The 21,238-nt window shown below is 40.5% G+C and overlaps 1 protein-coding gene across 3 annotated transcripts in view; it reads right to left on the bottom strand.

The window, feature by feature from the left end:
* Positions 1–6,449: 6,449 nt before the first annotated feature.
* ZDHHC13 (zinc finger, DHHC-type containing 13) overlaps positions 6,450–21,238 on the bottom strand; it is a 43,773-nt gene continuing 28,984 nt past the window's right edge. For all 3 annotated transcript variants that reach the window (XM_005869390.2, XM_005869389.2, XM_014542230.1), the window contains 7 exons: positions 19,567–19,691; positions 18,675–18,737; positions 17,894–17,987; positions 15,534–15,617; positions 11,172–11,329; positions 8,558–8,655; positions 6,450–7,040 (listed from right to left, as the gene is read on the bottom strand). In XM_005869390.2, the coding sequence (XP_005869452.1) occupies positions 6,902–7,040; positions 8,558–8,655; positions 11,172–11,329; positions 15,534–15,617; positions 17,894–17,987; positions 18,675–18,737; positions 19,567–19,691 (761 nt within the window). In that variant the 3' untranslated portion in view covers positions 6,450–6,901. The remainder of the gene's footprint in view (positions 7,041–8,557; positions 8,656–11,171; positions 11,330–15,533; positions 15,618–17,893; positions 17,988–18,674; positions 18,738–19,566; positions 19,692–21,238) is intronic.

The following is a 21,238-nucleotide window of genomic DNA, read 5'->3' as shown; positions in this document are numbered from 1 at the left end:
CTTATATGTCTCTGGATCTTTTCTTTCAAATAGAGGAGAGTTTTTAAAAAGAGAGGTAGCTCGACAAACTAGCTGCAAAGAACATAATACATGTTGGTGTCAGTGTGGAAGGAGCGAGGAGGAGGACACACAGGCCAGAGGAGAGCAGTCTTCCTGAATCTTCAGCTGAGCTTCCTGTAGTCTCAGCTAATGGAGAAGAAAACAGGGTCCCTGCAGAAACAGACAACTCGACAGCAGATTTGAAAAGGGAATCAAAACTAACAAAACTGCTGAAGAGGAGGTCCTTTTGTCCCATCACAGGCTTGGCAATGTTACACATTTTGTGAAAACTCAGAAAAGGAATGAAATGTAGCATTGGCATCTGTGTCATAAATGATATGAGGATGATTTTCTTTTATTCTGGCACAATTCCTGAGGGTTTAGCAATTTCTTAAAACTTCCCTTACATCAAATTGCCAGCCCTGCGAATGAAATGCAGCCAATTAAAAATGTCTGTCTGCCTCCTCAGCAAGTTCTCTGTGGCTCAAGTATCTGTCTTCGGCCTCCGCTTTTAACCACCAAAGCTTTTCTCCCACCACATGCACTTCTGAATTATTTGGAGTAAATGGAAATAAAAATCTGTTGATAGCCCTGGCTACTGTGGCTTAGTTGGTTGAGTGTCGTCCCATGCATCAAATGGTCACCGGTTCTATTCCTGGTCAAGGCACATGCCCAGGTTGAGGGCTTGATCCCCAGTAGAGGGTGTGCAGGAGGCAGCCTATAGATATTTCTCTCTCTCCCTCTCCCTCTAAATCAATAAAAACATATTTTTAAAAATTGATAAAAATCATGAAGCACTCAACTGAACCATAGGCTGTTCTATGCTCAAGTCCCAAGAATGCTTTCTTTAAAATGAGCAGTTATTCAGGGCTGCTTATATGCTGTCATGGTCAAGGCCCTGCCTCTCCCTCTAAAATCAATAAAAATATATTTTAAAAAATTGATAAAAATCATGAAGCACTCAACTGAGCCATAGGCTTTTCTATGCTCAAGCCCCAAGAATGCTTTCTTTAAATTGAGCAGTTATTCAGGGCCGCTTACATGCTGTCATGGTCAAGGCCCTGTACTGCATTTATTACTTATTTACTTTTTGATGCTTAAAATGCAATTACACCTGATCACTTTCTGCATTTGATTGGCATTAATAAGAATGGTTCAGAAAGAAAAAATCGCTAGCAGAGGTTGTTTCCCATTCCACTTTCAAAGAGAAAATGCAACTCTAGCCAGTGTGGCTCATTTGGTTGGAGTGTTGGCTCATAAACCAAAACTTCATGGGTTCAATGCCCAATCAGGGCACATGCCTTGGTTGTGGGTTTGATCCCTGGTCAGGGAGTGTTCAGGAGACAAACTATCGATAACTCTCTCACATCAATGTATGCTTCACTTGTCCAGGGACTCTCACTGGGGTCATTCAGTTTTATCAAAACAGCCTGATGATGTACATTTTACATTCTCTTCAGAAGCAAGCACAGGACCATGTAGTTTTAATTTGTTAACTTTTTTGCCAGAGCTTTATAAGAGACTACAGGCCCGATGAACGAAATTCGTGCAAGGGGCTCAGCCCTCGCAGCCCCCGCTTCATCCAGAAGGATGTCTGGAAGGACATCCAGAAGGTCGTTCAGCTGTTTTGCCTAATTAGCATATTACCCTTTTATTATAGATTCCCATCATTGTCAATAATTAATAATACCAGTGATTAATTGAACTAACTAAATCCAGTCCTCTTTAACCTGCCTGACTTTGAAAGCAGTACACTACCCTGGCCCTTCAGGAGGAAGTCCCCAACTAGAGACTTGCAGGCTGAAGCTAAAAACTTCTGTCACCCTTAGCATTGTCCTCGCCCTCACCCTTCCTTGCCTCACTCTCTAAGCCTCCCTGATTCTGACTCCAAAACATCTCTAGAACATACCCCTCTATTCCTATTCTTCGGTATATATTACTAGAGACTTGCAGGCTGAAGCTAAAAACTTCTGTAACCCTTAGCATTGCCCTCGCCCTCACCCTTCCTTGCCTCACTCTCTAAGCCTCCCTGATTCTGACTCCAAAACATCTCTAGAACATACCCCTCTATTCCTATTCTTCGGTATATATTTCAGGCTGCTAGGCTTCCATAACAAAGTACTATGGATTGGGTGACTTACACAACAGAAATGACATTTTCAGTTTCAGCAGCTAGAAGTCTGAGCCCAAGGTGTCAGCAGAGCTGATTTCTTCTGAGGCCTCTCTCCTTGGCTTGTAGATGACCACCTTCTCTTTGTAGTCTTGTGTGCATGTGTGTGCATGTGTGTGTACTAATAGTTTTTTCTTCTGAGAACACCAGTCATATAGGATTAGGGAACACTTGAATGACCTCATTTTAATCTAATTACCTCTGTAAAGACCCTATATCCAAACACAATCACATTCTGAGGAGTGGTGTCAGCGTGGAAGGAGCAAGGAGTTAGAACTTCAACATATAAATTTGGGGGGATGGGTATAATTTGGCCCATAACAGCATGTCATATAAGGATTTTCATGAATTGGCCTTGGACTTACCTCTTCAACTTACTTTAGTCAATCTCTTCCATATAAGTAAGCTCCACCTGTACTTGAAGACTTAAAGCTTTCCAAAGATGCCAAGTAGCCTCACGCCATCATGCTTTTGCCAATGCTGTTCCTGTTGCCTGGAATGTCTGGAAGATGGAACCCCCTCCATCTTTACCCTCTCATCCAACTCCTTAGCCTGGTGAACTCCAAGTCACAGGTCCAATGCCATCTCCTCTGCAAAACCTCTGCTAAACTACCTGAGAATTAATCCAGCTCTGTTTCCACAGCCAGTATATAATATGGCACGTGAAACCTTGAATTCTCACCTTTTTGTTAGAATGTGGCAGGCTTGTCTTCACAGTGCCTGACAAATAGCAGGCACTTAACAAACATTTGTTGAGTGAGTGAAATGGAAGAGTGCAGGCAGAACTAAATGCAAATTCTGCAAGAATTTCAAAAGAGTTTACTAGTACTATCTACTGGAGTGAAAGGCCTTGGTATTGGAAAAATAACAAAACAAAACAAAGACAGAACATTATTGTGGATCAGCAGTCTTCCTATTTCTCCTCTGCCTCAGGGCACACTGTTCTATTACATCTCCCATGCTCCCCTGCCAGAGACTGGGACATGGGACTCAGTTGGCCAACGGAGGTCTGACCTCCAAGGCCTCCAGGGGAGTCTCCATTCTCTCCAGACCTGTGGATGTAGAAGGGCAGTGGGCACTGAGGCCCTAGGCAACGGTGGAGCCACTAGGTTGGGAAGGAGCCTGGGTCCCTGCATGGAAGAACACCTGCTAACAGCTAAATGGACTGATGTAAAAGGGAGAAATACGCCTTGCGTTAAGCCACTGAGATTTAGGGGAAGTATATTATAGCATTAACTCCCTTGACTAACACCCACCTGAAACACTGGATGTCTTACACCTGAGGTGTGTATATCTCACTGCTCAGTGTCCATCCTGTTCATTTAAATCATAGGAAGAAGCATCAGGATTTTGCCCAATATTTGTGAAACCGATTCAAATGTGCTATTTCTAATGTGGCTATACAGACATTTGGGAAAAGAAATGAAGTTAGGGCAAAATAATCTAACAGTCGCATTCCTTAGGCCCCAAATAACATGATCAGGTTTCTTAGCTTTTAAAAAACTTAAAACAAAACCTTTCTATTCACCTCCAAGCTATGGCCTTCTCCTCTCCTTTCAGAGTCCACTTAGTTCTTAGCATCTGAGCATCTCCCCACCCCACCCCACCTTCTAATCATAAACTCTGGTCTTTCTTCAGTTGTTTTTCTCAACTCTCTTTCGTTCCTGACCACTGACTGTTTCCTCTTTGAAATTAATTCTTCTTGAATTCCATGACGCTGTACTCTCTTGATTATCCTCTTACCCAACCTCCTCCCAGTCCTTTCTTCCTCCTCCAGTTCTCCAAATCCATATTCCTCCACAAGGTCACATTCCTGCCCTTCTCCTCTCTCTCACACACATTTTGTTTGTTTGTTTGCGTTGTCACCTTTGGTCTCTTTTTCAAATTGATGTTCTCATTTCAGGAGGGCAGCTCTCTTTTTCATTCTCATCCTATTTTTCTCCTTCTCCCTTGTAACAATCTTATCATCTGTGCAGATGATGCTGGTCTCTTTCTGGCTGCCTTCTAGACTTTTCCACTGGATAGCCTGCAAGTATCTCAAACAGCAGGCACCAACCACCAAACTCACCCCCTAGTCTCTCCGCCTGTTTTCCTTATCTTAGAATAGCACTGCCATCTTCTCATTCACTGGGTTCAACACCTCAAAGTCACCTGTGATTCCTCTCCCTCTCCCCCACATTCACTCAGTAATCTGGGCCTGCGGATTGCTTCTGTGCCTTCAATACTTCTAGCCTGGACCATTATTAAAAGCTTATCTCTAACATACTTTATCAGTCTGCGTCCAGTCAGAAAAACAGAAACCACACCAGTTGTGTGTTGTTGTTTTTTTAAGAGAAATAAAATAATAGAGGGAATTGGCTAAACAGCAATTAATATTTTTGAAAATGTAAGGAGGAACACACTGACCTAACAGAGGTAACTGCAGGAAGTGTCTACCACCTCTGGGGTGGGGAGACAGAAAACAGGTGGAGGAATCCTAGTTTGGATGCCTCGAGGAGAAGTCTCCCAGGGACTAAGTCAGACCTCTGAGGAGAGAGCCCTGCCTGGTTACTGCTGGTGCTTCTAAGGGGTATAACGGGACTGCTTTGGGGGAGGGGGGAGGTAAGCTAGACACTGATTTTCAGCTGTCACTGTCAGGGTGAAGGGCCATTGTTCAAACAACACTGAGAGGAATAGCCGGCAAGTACAATGGAATAACTCCTTTCTTCCCCTCTTTCTTCCAGTTTACTGTCAGAATTTAATAGAAAGTCAGCTGGCAAGGAGATAGTTTTCAGAATTCTGGCCCCAGAACAGGCAACACAGAGGACAGAAGGGTGAATTTGGTGCATTTCCCTACCACTACCACTAGTTAGTGTCTGTCTGTCTGTCTGTCTCTCTCTCTCTCCAGTCTATTTCCCAAAGATTTCTAAATAGCCAGCATTTATTGTCATTTACTATGTGCCTGTTATAATTCTAACCACTTTACATGCATTAACACATTTAATCCTCTTAACAACATTTGGAGGTATATGCTATTAGTATCCACATAATACAAATGAAGATACTGAGGCACGAGGATATTAAGTCATTTGCCCAGAGTACAAGTAGCTTGTAACTAGTAGATCCAGGAGTCGAACCAAGGTGTCTAACTATAAAACACTGATTCTCATACCTTTTTTTTTTTTTTAAACTTTCACACTATGTACTTGAGGGAAAAGCCAAAATAGAATGGTGGAAAGTAAGATTCCTTAATTAAAAATAGTTCTCAAACTACAGCATGTGCGCGTAAGAACCACCAAGGAACTTTGAGAAAATATGGATTTCAGAATTCACTTCTCAGACAGTAATTTGGAAGGTCTGAGATGAGGAATTTAAACTCTGAACACTTGATCCTGGATGCCACACCCCGACCTGTGCCCAGCCTGATTCTGATGTAAACTGTCTATGGACCACAAGTTGAGAAGACTTACCTGGCAGTGGTTGATAGAGAGGAAGAGAAGCTATAACTTGAAAAAAAAAATCCTTCCATTGGTTCCCATTGCTCTTGGGGTAAAAGTTAAGTTGAGAATCAGTCTTCAAATACAACTCTTGATCACATCATGTCCTGCTTAAAACCCTTCAATTCATTCAACAAGCTATTCCACAGATTAACTCAAATAGTTATTGAACACATATGTGTCAGGCAGTATTCTAAGTGACTGGGACTCTAGAGTGGTCATCCCACTTAGTATCTATGTAACCTTGGAGAAGATACAACTTCTTTAGATTTTCATTTCCTTACCTGCAAAGGCTCTGTAGGAGAAAGAACGAATCTGGTTAGAGTACAAAGCTTGGTGCAGAGTGAGTATGGTAAACAAAATAATGTTCTGTTGTTTATTCAGAGCCTCAGAAGTTACATGAGGATTTTAGCTTTTACCCTAAGAGCAATGGGAACCTATGGAAGGGTTTTCAGCAGGAAAGTGACATATCCAAGGGTGTATAATATACAATACCAAGAATTAAAGTCAGTTAGTATTTCCTCCAGGACAAGGGAAATTAGCAATTATAATCACACCAGTCTAATATTTTCAGGTTACTTAGTGAAAATAATAATTCATCTTTAAGACTTCTTATGTTCAATTTTCTAAGTAAGATGGAAAACTAAATTAAATCTTGCTTATTGGTGTTAACAGTGATCTCAACTCATGACTAGAATCATGAATCAGTTTGTTTTATACGTACCTTTCCTCAATTTAAGATTTGAGAAATGTTAAGTGTCAGAAACTACAAAAGAACTACAAAAATTTTTTTTATTAAGTGTGAAAGCAAAACAGTATATCTATTTAAATATTTTTACATATTTATAGATAAAACAAAGACAAATAATTTATCAAAAATTACAAGTTTAAAGAACAGACTATTTTGAAACAGCCAATAAAGTATCTGAAAATAACACATTTTATCCATAATTAGTGAATATTATCCCCCCCAAAAGTAACTTGCATTTGTAAAAAATATAAAAGTTTTTTTTTTTTAGATGTCTGCCAAGACTGCTCTTGTTAACTCTAAAAAAAGTATAATGCCTTTATCGACAACTTCTGTTTTCACCAAATGGCTTTAAAAACCACCTGTGTTTCCTCTGGGCTTAGGTGAACTCTAAATCTTCACTTTTACACCACAGGGCGTGAACATAAACACAAACAAATCAGAGTGAGAGCTTTGGGCTGCTTTGCTTCATACTGAGCGAAGAACTTTCTCCTTGGCTGGGTGAAAGACCATGGTGTATTGTGACGTCCAATCTACTGCATAGGGCTTCACCAAGCCAAAGCAGCCACACTGAAAGAAATCTGCAAGGTTCTGGGTGAACCCAAGGCTGCCAAGAAAGGAAGAGAACATGTCTTACTACATTTCCTGTGTAGCTCTTGACAAACGTTCATTCACACCATAAACATTCACTGAGATTGTACAATGTATAATGTCCTTTGGAATTCCTACAGGAATCCAGAAGTGAATCAGTTACTGGGTTTATGGGACCTTAAAAGAGAAGCCTAGTTCCAGTTCTGGAATTGAATCCCTAATTTCGAGAGTCCCTGGCTTCTGCCCAGCAACCAAATAGCTTCATTTTGGGTCTCCCACTCACTGGAATGGTCACTGCCATCAGTAAGTTTCTTTCTTTCCTTTCCACTGCCCTAATTCACTTTGATTATCTCAAAGCCCAGAAAAAAAACAATCAACAAGATGGGTTTTTTCTAAACCTATATAGCCCTCTAAATGATGCCCATCTCAATTCCTCCCAGTTCACTTTACATCCTGGAGATTGTCTAGTCCTCCAAAACTCTGATATAGTCATAGCCCTTCCTCCCATCTCCATCATGCTTGCCCCACAACTTTCAAGGCTCAGCTGAAAATTCCACCTCTACCACAAAGGCTTCCATACTTTAGTATTTATCCCTCTGGTTAAACCACTAAGAAAGGGACTTTATTAATATCACTGCCAGTCTGAAACAATCATCACCAGCTTAACACCGCTCTCCGCTCTCTATCACTTTAGCCACCTCTTCCCAATAAAGTCATTTTCTTTCCTCTTTAAATACACATCAGAGTCACATCCCAGGCTCTGAGTTCCTTGTCTAACAGCCTAACAGTTTCATCTTGTACCACAAATGTGCTTTAAAATAGACTGCTCATGAGATATGCAGTGAGCGCTCAAATCCCTGGAGGACTCTGGGTCACCTCCACAGCATTTCCAGCCTCCAAGACCCCTATACATGTGACAGGGAGATAAGCTTCAAAGCCTGATCCTTCATATCTTAAGATGACGACCTTCCTATACAAACATTCTCATTTTCAACTGAGGACAGGTTTTATACAACCAACACTCTAGGAAGAACATACCCCAACCTCAAAAGCTGGCTTCTCCCTGACACAGGTGGGCACCTTAAACATAGGGCTGAAATAATTACTGGTGATAGAAAGCCAGGTTGAAAATCTTGGCAAAGTTCACAATCTAACGCTTTGTACAGACAGCCTTATGGCTGCCTTTCTCAGCCACATGCTTAATTATCTCACATTGACTTCATGCCAGCAATATGCAACCTTGTGACCATGTGGCTTGACTGCAGAGATTCCCCATCTTGGCAAAACTTCACAGTCACTTATTATTTGTGCTGAGTCCAACAGACTAAATCCCAAATTCTTACCACCTTGGGGCTCATGACCTTACCACTCATCTCCTGTCACTGAGGCTTCCAAGAAAAAAGAGGGTCAACTCTACCAGATAGCAAGTCAGAGGACAGCAGCATGGCCAAGGGTGGTGACACTGGATTGGGCAACCAATGGCTAGACTAGCATCTTCCTTAGGACTCAGTGGAAAGAATAGATCTCACTTACTTGTATGGTGTCCTCCTGAGGGACAATGGCTGCTTCATATGCCTGCTCTGCTTCAGCAGGCTGGTTCTCTCATGGGAGGTCAGGCCCAGAAAAGCAATCTGAAAAAGGTTGGGAGGTACATGAAAAATACCACATCAGGGCTCCATCACTCTTAGCAGTGCATCATGGGAAACTGGAAAACATGCAGTACCACCTCCCCCCCCCCCCCAAAAAACAACAACAGTATCACCTAGACTTCTAACCAAGGATTAAGGTGAAGGCAAAGATTCAGCAGCTCTAAGTAAACTCTCCTATGTAAATCTAGTAGCTGGGCTTTTTTTTTATTGTCTTATTTTATTAACCTTCAGGAAAGCACAGTGTATTGACTTAATGAGATCATGAAATAACTGCTTTAGTAATTACTTCAAGCCATGGCTTATGGCCATGTTTAGATTCTCAATAAATTCAGCATGCAACTTTTAGATAAATAAAATAATATAAGGTCCGTATCAATGCAATTATTTCGACTTGCATATTCTTCTTAGTATCTCTTTGAAAATAGCCAAGTGAAAAAGTTAATAATCTTAAGTAAAGAATATTTAAATCCATATATTTGGGGAGAGGTAAGAATTAAGGTAACTTGAAAACTCCCATGTCATTAAAAACACTACTATTGCCCAGCGGGTGTGGCTCAGTAGTTGAGCATCAATCTATGAACCAGGAGGTCACTGTTTGATTCACAGTCGGGGCACATGTCTAGGTTGTGGGCTCAATCCCCGCTGGGGGTGTGTGCAGGAGGCAGCCTATCAATGATTCTCTCTCATAATTGGTGTTTCTATCTCTCTTCTTTCCTTTCTGAAATTAATAAAAATATATATTTTTAAAAATACTACTATTTACTGAGTTATCTCATTTAATCCCCCCAAAAAACCCAAACATCAAGTTCCTTATCTTTAAAACAGAGATTATCATCTTCATTAGATTGTTTAAGGGTTTGAGATAATATATTTAAAATACCTAGTGCAGAGGCTTACAGGGGTGAAGCAACTGGTCCAAGGCCCCACAGCTTAGAAAGTGGCAGAACTGGGACTGACACCTCGGTCAGTGTGAGAACAGAGCCCATGGTCCTAACCAGCAGTCGACAGTCTCAGTATGACTGGCCACAGTCAAAACCATAACTCACCAGAGCCCTCAGGAACTGAAAGGCTTCGAATAACTGAGTTGTTTTGTTTATTAAGAAAACTTTGCTCTGAATTCCTATACTTGAAAACTATCCAAAGCATTGAGTCCATTTTCCTGCCTTAGAAAATATACACAAATATAGTAACCTTTTTTTGTTTATAAATTTAAGAATATTATAGTCTCACATACTTGTACTTATTCTAAGAGTCCAGAAAAGGAGGAAGAAAATTAGAATTGATGCCTCAAGCCTTAGGTTCTACATCTAACTCCTCTTGCTGGCCCTATGGCCACAAGCAAGGCATTCAGCATCTTTAGGTTTAGTTTGCTCATCCATATAATGGAGAAGATACTACTTTGGCACAGTCTGCATCTCAAATGTTTGTAAGGAAATAGATGGGAAAGTGCTTTGGAATATGTGAAGCAAGTATAAATATTAGGTATTATAAATGACAGTAATTACTGTTAATAATCGCGGATGCTGATATCCATTCTTAGTGCCCGAGTCTGTAGATATCAGAGGGATAGGAATTTAAGATGAATGTTCAGAAACTTCAGTTCAGTCAGTATTATTAGCTTAATTCCTTTCCTTAGCAATTTTCCCTTTTAAAATTTTATTATTATTATTGTAGAATTGATTCCTTCCCCATAAAAGTGGAATGTATTTTGCTTTCATTGAATAATGCTCTAATTATCTTGAGTCTTACCGTAAATGGCGCAGAGGCGCAGACTGACTGTGGCTGTCCATTCCATACGGGCAGCCATAACAACAATGAGAACCAGGTTTTGCACAGGGGAAGACAGGCAGCAGGGAAGGGATAGAAATGCCATAGAAAGCTGAAGATGACTACTGCCCTGGAGCCTGGACTTTCTAATGGCCATGACCTTCTCTGGAAGTGCAATTACCATGTCCACTGGTTAGTGGTGTGTATTTCATTTCTTCTCCACTTCTACCCACTTAAGCACTGCATAATAATGATAACAAACAGGCTTGGAAAAGTGAGGGAGAATAATCGCCTCACACTTGCATGCTTCACGGTTTATACCACGCTTTCACACACCATATATTTTAACTGCATGATGGAAAAAGCCCTTAAATGGGACTGTCAGAAGACCTAAGTTTCCCGTTCAGATTTTCCTACTCATTGGATGACCTTGAACAATTCAATTCACCTCTGTACCTCTGTAAAATAATAGGTTAGATAATTCCTAGGGCCAACACTTAACAATTTATCATTCTAACTTTAAACCCTGCTGTGAGAGGAGACAGGCATTATTATCCCCATTTCACAGACAAGGAAACTGAAATTCAGGAGTCAAATAACATGCCTACACCCACAGAGAATGTGACAGTCACTAGAAACGAAGTCTTCTGATTTGAAATTAAAGTCTTTCTACCCTAATACAGGTTATTGGAAATATTACCCAAAGGCATTATAAGAAGAGAAATAAATACCTGAAAGAGTTGATTTACTAATAAAAATGATGACCATGAGAAATGGAAAGTTGCCAGCAGGAAGATATATAAAACCCAAGGAGAACAAGCCACAATCTGATTGAGGTAGGTCCATAGTCCATCTTCTCTGAATGTTGTGGCACAATGATTTGACCAATCTGTAAATTCACAAAAAGGAACCCATTATTTAAAAAGACAATAAATTGCTGATCATTATGCAGGAAGATTAAAAATCACTGAAGTTTTTTTAGGGAAAAAAGGAAGACATAATGGCCCAGATCAGAACCTGACTTCAAGATTTTATCTTCCAAATGCCAGCTCTTCTAACACAGATGAAAAACGGTACCTCATTGTTAATTATGGCTATGATAACAATGCATTGGTAGTCAGCAGTGAAGAAATAAAAGCAAAAAAGGTCCATGAAATCATCATTAAGATCAGCATATTCAGCATAAAATGCACTGGCCAGAGAAGTTAATTGTTCAAGAACTCAGGAATGATTATATCCTATCTAATAAAGAGGGAATATGCTAATTGACCCTCACACTGTTGCAAATATGGCAGCGCCCACAGCCAATAAGGAGGGAATATGCTAATTGCTGCCACACCCTCAAAGATGGTGGCGCCCATAGCCACAAGATGGCCAGCAGGGGAGGACATTTGTGGAAGATCTGGCCAGCAGGGGAGGGCAGTTGGGGGGGCCCAGGCCTGCAGGGGAGAACAGTTAGGGGCAACCAAGCTGGCAGGGGAGGGTAGTTAGGGGCGACCAGGCTGGCAGGGGAGGGCAGTTGGGGGTGATCGGGCCAGCAGGGGAGCAGTTAGGCATCGATCAGGCTGGCAAGGGAGTGGTTAGGGGGTGATCAGGCTGGCAGACAGAAGTAGTTAGGGGCAATCAGGCAGGCAGGTAGGCAGGTGAGCAGTTGGGAGCCAGCAGTCCCAGATTGTGAGAGGACTGTCAGACTGCCGGTTTAGGCTCGATCCCACAGGGGCTAAATTTCGTGCACCAGGCCTCTAGTTTAATAAATATTTGTCTTAGAAAATTCTCTATCTTATCCATGTTATAGCAAGATATGGGCCATCACAGAACTAAATATAAACTCTTATTAAGGGTTCTGATCAACAGGCCATTGTTGTGGGCACAAGAAATCCTGTAAGCACCTAGATACCACTGGAACACAAGCTAAGAGCATGCAGTTTCCGAGCGTACTTCTGCATTGGCACCGTAATTTATCCTGCAGAGGGAAAAAGGCCAGGTGAGGAAATGCATGAGAAAGATGCCCCAAGAAAAGTACAGAAAGAGAGTAAGATTCATATGATCACAGCTCAGTTTCTCCCCCAGGAGAATTTATTTATATGCCAATTAAAAGAGGACTTCACTATGGTCTTCAGAAAACTGACCCCTAACCCATATAGCTAAGACAGTAGTGAGGTGAATGTAGGTAGGAAGCAGGAGAAACAAGGGAACAGACCTTTAAGGTTATATAAAGCCAATGACTTTTACAGGCACCATGACTGTTAATAAAGGGCAAACTATTTTTGAAATGAGAAATCTGTAGATTTGTACCCTGAGGTTTCATAAATGCCTCTGACAATTTGATCAGCAGTTTTAGGCAATTTCCCAAAGCAATACTTAAGAGCTCCTGGGACAGGAAGGATATATGAGTCCATGACTTCACTATCAACCGACTGTCCATTTTTGTCCCAAATATCTATATATTTTTTTGTATCATTTAAGTCCCAGCTATCTTTCATGGATATATGCCAGAAGCATTCTAACAGCAATCATCACAGAGCAATAATCAAGGTAACAAGGCAAATTACACTCTTCAGAGCTTCTCATTGGGACAGCACAGAAAGAAGCATCCCATGCACCTGGTATGACATAAGAGAATGTAATTTCCACCAGCAGGCAGCAAAGACAGCTGAGTAGGAAGAGTATTGACTTTCTTTCAGCTTATGGTCTTCCACTGCTCTCCTCTGGGAATTATTTCGATAACACAGCATGACCTCAAACTGAAGTTTCCATAGAACTGATTTCAGATTTAATATAAAAGATATACTGTAAGTGGCCATGTACATTATCTGATATGCAATATAACACTTTAATATGTACTAACACATTCACTGGCTAATGAGAGGGAACTCCTATTGTGGTTCCAAGTCAACTGTTTTCATCTTTAGACCGCTCGGATACTTAGAATGTTCTTTCTAGCAATAATCTAAGATCTTTCTCCCTGTAACTTGTACAATGCAGACACATTGAGTTACTTATTGTCCACCCTGAAAACAGACCTCACAAGATGAAATGGATGGTGCCTGTACAGAGCCAAAAGGAGCTGCAACTGGATCACACAGAGAGGGTGCACAGCAACAGGAGTGTTAATGGTAAACAAAAAAGGTGGGAAGACAGGGAGGACGCATTAGAAAAATGGAGCACTTTTTTTTAAAGTTCATTTTTCCTGTCTGTGAAATGATAAAAGATACAATGTCCTCATTCATTGTAAAAAAAACTGTCAAAATATAAATGGGATAAAAAGTAACCAGATATGTTCAGCTAGTTGTAAGTGAATGTAAAGGTGAGACTGTTCCTAAGAAACAAAACATTATATACAAATTCGTTCAGAGCCAGAGGATACAGACAAAGAGGAGGGAAGAACTAATGCATGTCATAAGAAAACAACTTGGAAAGAATGAATGTAATGGAAAATCACTTCTGTCCTTATCAATACAGTCTTATGCTGGACAGACACACCAAACAAAGGGGACTATTTTTAGTGGAGAGAGAGAAGGGGGAGAGACAAGAGTGGTGTAAAATCTGGCTCCTTTTCCCTAGGATCAAGTCCAAGGCACAAGTTGGTCCATGGGCCAGCTTAAAAAGGTTTTCCAGGAACATGCTTTAATGTCAGGCCTTCAAAGGGCAGCCCTTTCAACAGAAAGAAGCACTGAAAAAATCTTTTATTTTCTACACCACAGGACATAATCTAAGAAGTTTCAAATTCCAATGCGCAGGATCCCTGATGGCCTTTGGCAAGAACTGAGATCAGGGATCACAATCTTCTGACTATTAGACCCATTTGAGATGGTGACAGTTATATTGAGCCACAAAAGCATTCCCAAGTGATGTCAGGTGGGAAAGGGGCTGGCAAGGTAATTGAAGTCCTTCCATGCCTATAGCAGGGCAAGAAACAAACCATTTCACATAGATATTAGCAACCTCTAAAAATGAAACCCCAGACCAAACAAAACTTGTAATACTGAATGTTTCTGGGGAGGGGAGCTGGGAGGCTGGGGGACAGTGTAGAAGCAACTATCTTTCAAAAACTAAAAATTTTAACTAAAGAAAACCAGGAGGGCAGGGAGGACTTAGGGAGGGGTGGATGATAAAGGAAAAAGAAAAAAAGGTAGGAAAAAACTTTCCTAATGTCTTCCTGAATCGTTCCAGATTTTAGCTCAAGCAACAAATTAGTATTTTACTGGCAAAAGACAAGATTTGAGCATAAATATATGCTCAACAGGAAGGGGATGGAAATAGAAGCTCTAGAGCCAAACTCTCCCAAAGTTTTCACAATAAATACATAACAGAGTCAAAATAAACTACAATAACAAACAAAGTCAAAATAAATCACAAGCACTACAGGTTTTTCCAGTAAGGTAACCTATTCCAAGGTTTGAAAAGCAGAGTCATGCATTCTTAGGAGCTACCAAAATCCTTCTTGCTACAACTTAAAAGCTATTCTTAGTTGATCACCTTGGAACAGCTGGCTGTCACTCCCTACATGAGATGCCCAGAGATGGCCTTTACACTGCTACTAAAAAGTCATTTTCCTTGCTCAGGAATGCAGAATAAGCGATCTAATATTTTCTTCCAAGTTATTATTTCCAACCTTTCAATGATTGGTACAGTTATAAGTTGTGACCTGAGATTTATCAAAGGAAATGAGCTTTGAGTTTTGTTCCAATATGACAACCTTCCAAGTCCCCCAACCTGTCTTCCTCCAATCTCCCCCTGCCTCCTTTTATCTACTTACCACTCCACTTGCTTTTGTACCTGAGCAGCTGATTTTTCCTCCTTTCACTGGGTGATAAATCTGCACTTGCCTTAAATAAATTTGTATTTTTTTACCACTTTTCTAATTTATCAAGATCATTTTAGAGTAAAAGCTTTTCAAAGGTATTGACAACTAACCTCTCGTAGCATTTCCTGCAGCTTCCCAACGCCAAGAATCTTACCAACATCCGTTTAGTTTTTATTAGGGTATAGTTTATAGTCGCCTAGCCCAAATGTGATATATACAAGTTCACAAGGAAAAGTGTATGTAGATGTGGGTACATGAGCTTGCTGTAAGAAAAATTTATACTTACACATGAAAGATTCATATATAATCCAGTTACACACAACGGAAAGGAAAAATAAGAAGAATATGTAATAGCGATGGTTGCCGAAACCTACATAAAAAAGAAAATCAACATATTTAATATTTTCGTACAATTATGTTCCAGACCAAGAGCCTATTAACCACTTCCTGTCCATAGCCTTCACAAAAGTAAAGAAATAAGCTGTTGCTGTGCTTTTAAGTACCATTAAACCAAAACCAAACACTCTAACATGTCATGGTCAATTGTCCATGTTAACTGAACTAATATTTATTCAATACTTAAAAGAGGTTCTTTGTTTTTATTTTTAATACAACAAAGTTTACTAAACATATACAGCTCTAGGATGGCCTAGACCGGTGATGGCAAACGTATGACACACGTGTCAGAGGTGACACGCGAACTCATTTTTTTGGTTGATTTTTCTTTGTTAAATGGCATTTAAATATATAAAATAAATATCAAAAATATAAATCTTTGTTTTACTATGGTTGCAAATATCAAAAAATTTCTATATGTGACACGGCACCAGAGTTAAGTTAGGGTTTTTCAAAATGCTGACACGCCGAGCTCAAAAGGTTCGCCATCACTGGCCTATACTGTGCTGGAGGGAGAAGTAGGCAGGAATTGGGGGAAATCATACCCTGTCTCTTCCTTTCTTCCATGTGATAAGCTTATACAGGTATAACTTCTGGACATCAAGGACTGACTTGATCAGGGAACAGAGAAAATGAATCTGAGGAGCAGCACTAAATAGATATGTTGCAAGAGACTGGACATAGCAAAAGAGGGGCAACCTGCAGCCCAATATAGGCTTACTAGTATAGAAGCAAAGAGGGGGTGAGGCTGCCAGGCAACCAAGCTCCACTCTTCTATGTGCTGCCCTCTGATGTTGGAGATGGGGGCATTTTTTATGCTAATGACACAAAAGTTCCTGAGGTACCATCACATTCCCATCTTCTCCACAGGCAGCAAAGCCCAGCAGGAGCAACACCCATTGGAATGAGACCTAGGTTTATGAATGACTAGTTGCATGACTATAGGTACAATATTCAACCTCCCTAATCCAGTGTTCTTACTTGTAATATGGGGATAATATCCTTTTGGGGGGGAGAGGGTAGGGATACTATCTTCTACTTCACAGGCCCAAAGTAATCAGAGAATGATGCATGTGAAAATACCATGTTAAATGCAATGTGATAAAAATATATGGACTCATTACTATTGTCTTCCCACTGCCATTCAAAGCTGCCTGTTATAATGCCAATCATCTCATCTTTAAGGTGGGATGGGTCCATGAAGTTTGGGACCTCAGAAATTATCTCTTACCTGTTCTCTAGGAAAAGTAAAGAGCATCAAAATGCACCAAGGAAACCTGAGTGAGCTGAGGCAGCCTTTTGTTTATCAAGATCATGGAAGCATTATCTTCTAAAAACCCATGACCACAGTTCCTCATAATAAACCCCTGGCTTTTACTGTGATGGCTCAGAGGAAACCCAGGGCTGCAGATCAGGAAAACGAATGTTCCTTGGGTGGAAGGCAATCCCAGATCTCCGCCATCTCTGGTTCTAGCTCTTACCTGAGCCTTTAAGAAGGCAGGTGGAGAAGGTGAACAAGAGAGACAAGACACAAACTATGGAAAGAACATGGTATTTGGAGGAGAAAACTGATACTACTAAAATGACTTCAGGCAAATAATTTTTTACCTTTTATATTTTTCAACACTAAAATGGAGGTCATAATACCAACCTCATAGGAGTGGTGTTTGATGATCAAATAGAATACAGTATATGAAAGTGCATTACAAATGCTAAAATTCTATAAAATGATACTAGAGGCCTGGTGCATGAAAATTCACGCACTCAGGAGTTGGGAGGTATACCCTCAGCTCGGCCTGCACCCTCTTGCAGTCCAGGAGTTCTCGGGGGATGTCCACCTGTCAGCTTAGGCTCGTTCCCCAGGGGATTGGGCCTAAGCTGGCAGTCAGTCATCCCTCTGGCAGCCTGGGAGCCCTCAGGGGATGTCCAACTGAAGGCTTAGGCCCACTCCCTGCAGACATCCTTAGCACTGCCACAGAGGCACTGCTGCTGCGCTGGCCAGCCATGAGCCGGCTTCTGGCTGAGCAGCACTCCCCCTGTGGAAGCGCACTGACCACCAGGGGGCAGCTCCTGCATTGAGCATCTGCCCCCTGGTGGTCAGTGTGTATCATGGCGACTGATTGTTCCACAGTTAGAGATGATTCTCTGACAAGCAAGAGCTACAAAATGGATTCCCTTCTACTTTTTCTATGAGTCACACACACAACTAAATATAAGCTTAACTTTATGTGGTAATTGAAAAATTTTCACCTATGCACCGTCCAGTCCACAGGCAGTGTTGGTCGTATCGAGCCACACAGGATTTGCACACAGGGCAATGGAGTGACCTTAGTGGCTTCCTTACCTAAGTGGGCAATTAAGAGAGGACCAAGCAAAAATCAGTCTCTCAAACTGGTAACAAATCACAAACAAAATCTTATTCCTAAATCATAAAGACAGTGGCACAAATCATCCTAAATATCAGACCATCAATTCACAGAAAGGCTCTGGAATGCCTTTGTAATATTTACGACTACATGTCCATTTTGAAGCCATCACTAAAGGGGACCTGAATTCCAGGGCTACCAGCACTGACTAATGGGATGAGGCAGTACCATACAGCACAGTGGGCACTGGACTGAGGAGAAGGTAAAATGAGGTACATTTCTGGCTCTGCCAATAATTTGGAGAAAGTTAATTCTCCGTTTAGGCTATAATACCTCAACTGCAAAATGAGAAGTTTCACTAAGTGGTTCTTGGGTCACCATGAGCCTCTGGCTCAAAGTTAGTTTTAACATATGCTTTGTGGCAGGAAAAAGCAAACAAAACATACAAAGAGATTTTTAATCATAGGCAACGTCAAGAGATCATAAACATCATTCCCTATATGTTCAAGGCAGAAAATTGTCCTGACAGTAATGCAAAATTAGAACCTGGTAGAAACAAAGGTGTAGAAATATACCGCAAAGATTTGATAAATGTTTACATGAGCAATATAACCAAGAATTTGCTTTTACTATGGGAAAACATTATGAAGAAAAGGCTCACTCACAAGACACGATGTACAAAATGTCCTGAAGTCCAGACAGCCAGTCTCTGCGAGGGTGATGATATTCTGAAAGATATGCAGTTTGACCTTACATTTGCATTTACTAGGGAATGTATAATGCATGGTCATATACCATAATCACAGCTCTCTCCCCAAACTGAGGTAGCTAGCAGAGCCATTTGGAAGATTTGCCAACACATCATTCTGTGTCTGAAATAATGTAATTTTTTTCAAGGCTGCATTTTCATCCACAGCCAATAAATTAGAATGCACAAAAATTATACCCCTTCTCTCCATCAATGGCAATGACCTCCCAGTTATAATCTGTTGGAGAAAAATAAACACAGACACTCCTAAAAAGAAACAAAAACTACCAGCATTCAACAGAACTAATGGTTATAAGCACCAAGAGCTCAGTCTTTGAGGAACACGGGGTTTAGGTAACAAAGATGACACTCTCCCCAATTTCTAAACATTCACAGGCAATGGAAGACATGCCATGTCATCTGACAACTTCATATCTTAGTCAATAAGGAGGACCCTCCTGCCCCCCGCCAGCTCCTGCCTACTCCATGCATTAAATGAGGGACTTTAATTATATGATCATTATCTAAGCGTTACTATAAAAAAGCAGAAGACCATATCTGCCAACAGAAATTACATCTGAAAAAGTTTTGGTGAGGTATTACTTTAAAGAAATTAAAAATATATTTTTTTAATTTTCATATAAACAAATGAAAAAGTATGACAGTAGAGAGATATTGTTTTGCTGATTCATACATTCCACATTTAATATTATTAGGTGCCAGGCACTAGACAGTCATGACAGAAACCAACATGGCTATGAAGTTCACCCTCCTATTTTAAAATCAGTAACATTACAAAGAAAGCTCACCGTTTTCCTTTCTTCTTCAGAAGCCTTAGTGAAGCCTGGATCCGTTGCCCAAGTCTTATAGAAAAAATAGAGGAAGCCTATTATGCTGAAAATAAAAACAAAATAGAAAGGAGTGCCTGCCAGATGTTAAAGCCAAGTTAAGGAACATATCGGACCTCCCATAATTATGACACAAGCAAATTTCATCGTTGGTGCCTAAGAATCTCTCTTCTCTGCATTCTATCCTCATCTTCCTTTATGTAACACATCCTGCCCCCATAGCTGGCCCCATCCTATGTTCTAATCCTATGGGAATTTGGTCATGGTTGACAAATTAATCCCTCGTCAAATAGTTGAAACCCACATGAAATATTGATGGGAAGAGTTGCAATACATGAAGAGCATCCTGAAGAATGAAAAACATTCAAGATTCAAATAAATTAATCTCTAATGGTATAATGTGGCTCTCCTGAGAGCATCCAGAAAAATATTTTCTGATCATTCTAACCAAATCATTCAAAGAAAAAAGCCACTTGGTTCAGAGATTTCAACTAAAACTATTTTTTTATATATTAAATACTTGCAAAAATTTCCTACTGCAAGGTTTAATACCTAGTCATAACTGATTTAGGCTGAGTTAATTTAGAAACAAAAGAAACTGCTCTCCCTGCAAAGTGATTATAAGTCAAATATTATTTGGGAAAGGCACATGATATAAACTGAGATAAAAATTGTTTCAAGTATAAATGAACAGTCCTCACTACAAAATCTTTGTATAAAAATTAAAATTTTGCTCCAGTAAAATTTTGTGCAGTAATCAACCAATATGCCAGTAATAAACCAGTGTCCTTGCTCAATTTAAATCATTATTGACACAGTAACTGTATTTTCCTTCCAGGGTGTTGCCAAGATGTCTGGTGCCAAACTTCAGAGTAGAAAAGGTGGCCATAAAATAAGACTCTTAAACACTTGCTGCTCAAATTGTGAGCCATGGACCCACAGCAATGGCTTTACCTGGGAGCTTGTAAGAGGCAAGAACCACAAACCTTACCCCAAAACAGCAGAATCACTCTGCTGTAACTCACAGAAACCAGCACAACCACATCTGGTTCAGGTAGGAAGGAACGAATCTTATTGGTTTAGTTTACTAGTTAATCTGCAGATAGGCCTGGCTTTAAGAAAGAGATAGGATACAGACAATTGTGTGAAATTGAATTTTAACAAATATGCTTACTTAGAATTAATTAAGAACACTATTTAAAAGTACACAGGACAGATCTTTTGTTAAAGAATCACATCCTTCTGCTCCCCCTGCCCCAGAAAACCATGATCAACATATATGACACATTCGCAAAAACACACCAATGAATATGATTATCCCTCTTATTAAACTAACTGAATTTCTGCTCTGAATAACTTACAACTCCGCTCCCTCTAAGCAAAGTGAATTGCACTCTATCTCCTCACATAAAAGCCAAACATTCCTTGCTTCCATGCCCTTGCTTTGTGTGCTTCACTGACCTCAAATGCTCCCCCATCTCCACCACCGCCCCCTTCCCCAAAACCACACTTTTATCTTGTCCAGGTTCTAAACGCCTTCCAGACCTAACTTACATCCCCTTCCCTTTGTAGGTCATTCCCTACAGAGGCTTCTCCCTCTTATCTGAATCTAAGAATGCTTATTCTATGGTAC

Source organism: Myotis brandtii, unplaced genomic scaffold, assembly GCF_000412655.1.
Source record: "Myotis brandtii unplaced genomic scaffold, ASM41265v1 scaffold293, whole genome shotgun sequence".
Lineage (NCBI taxonomy): Eukaryota > Metazoa > Chordata > Mammalia > Chiroptera > Vespertilionidae > Myotis > Myotis brandtii.
This window is presented reverse-complemented; position numbering and strand designations above follow the sequence as displayed.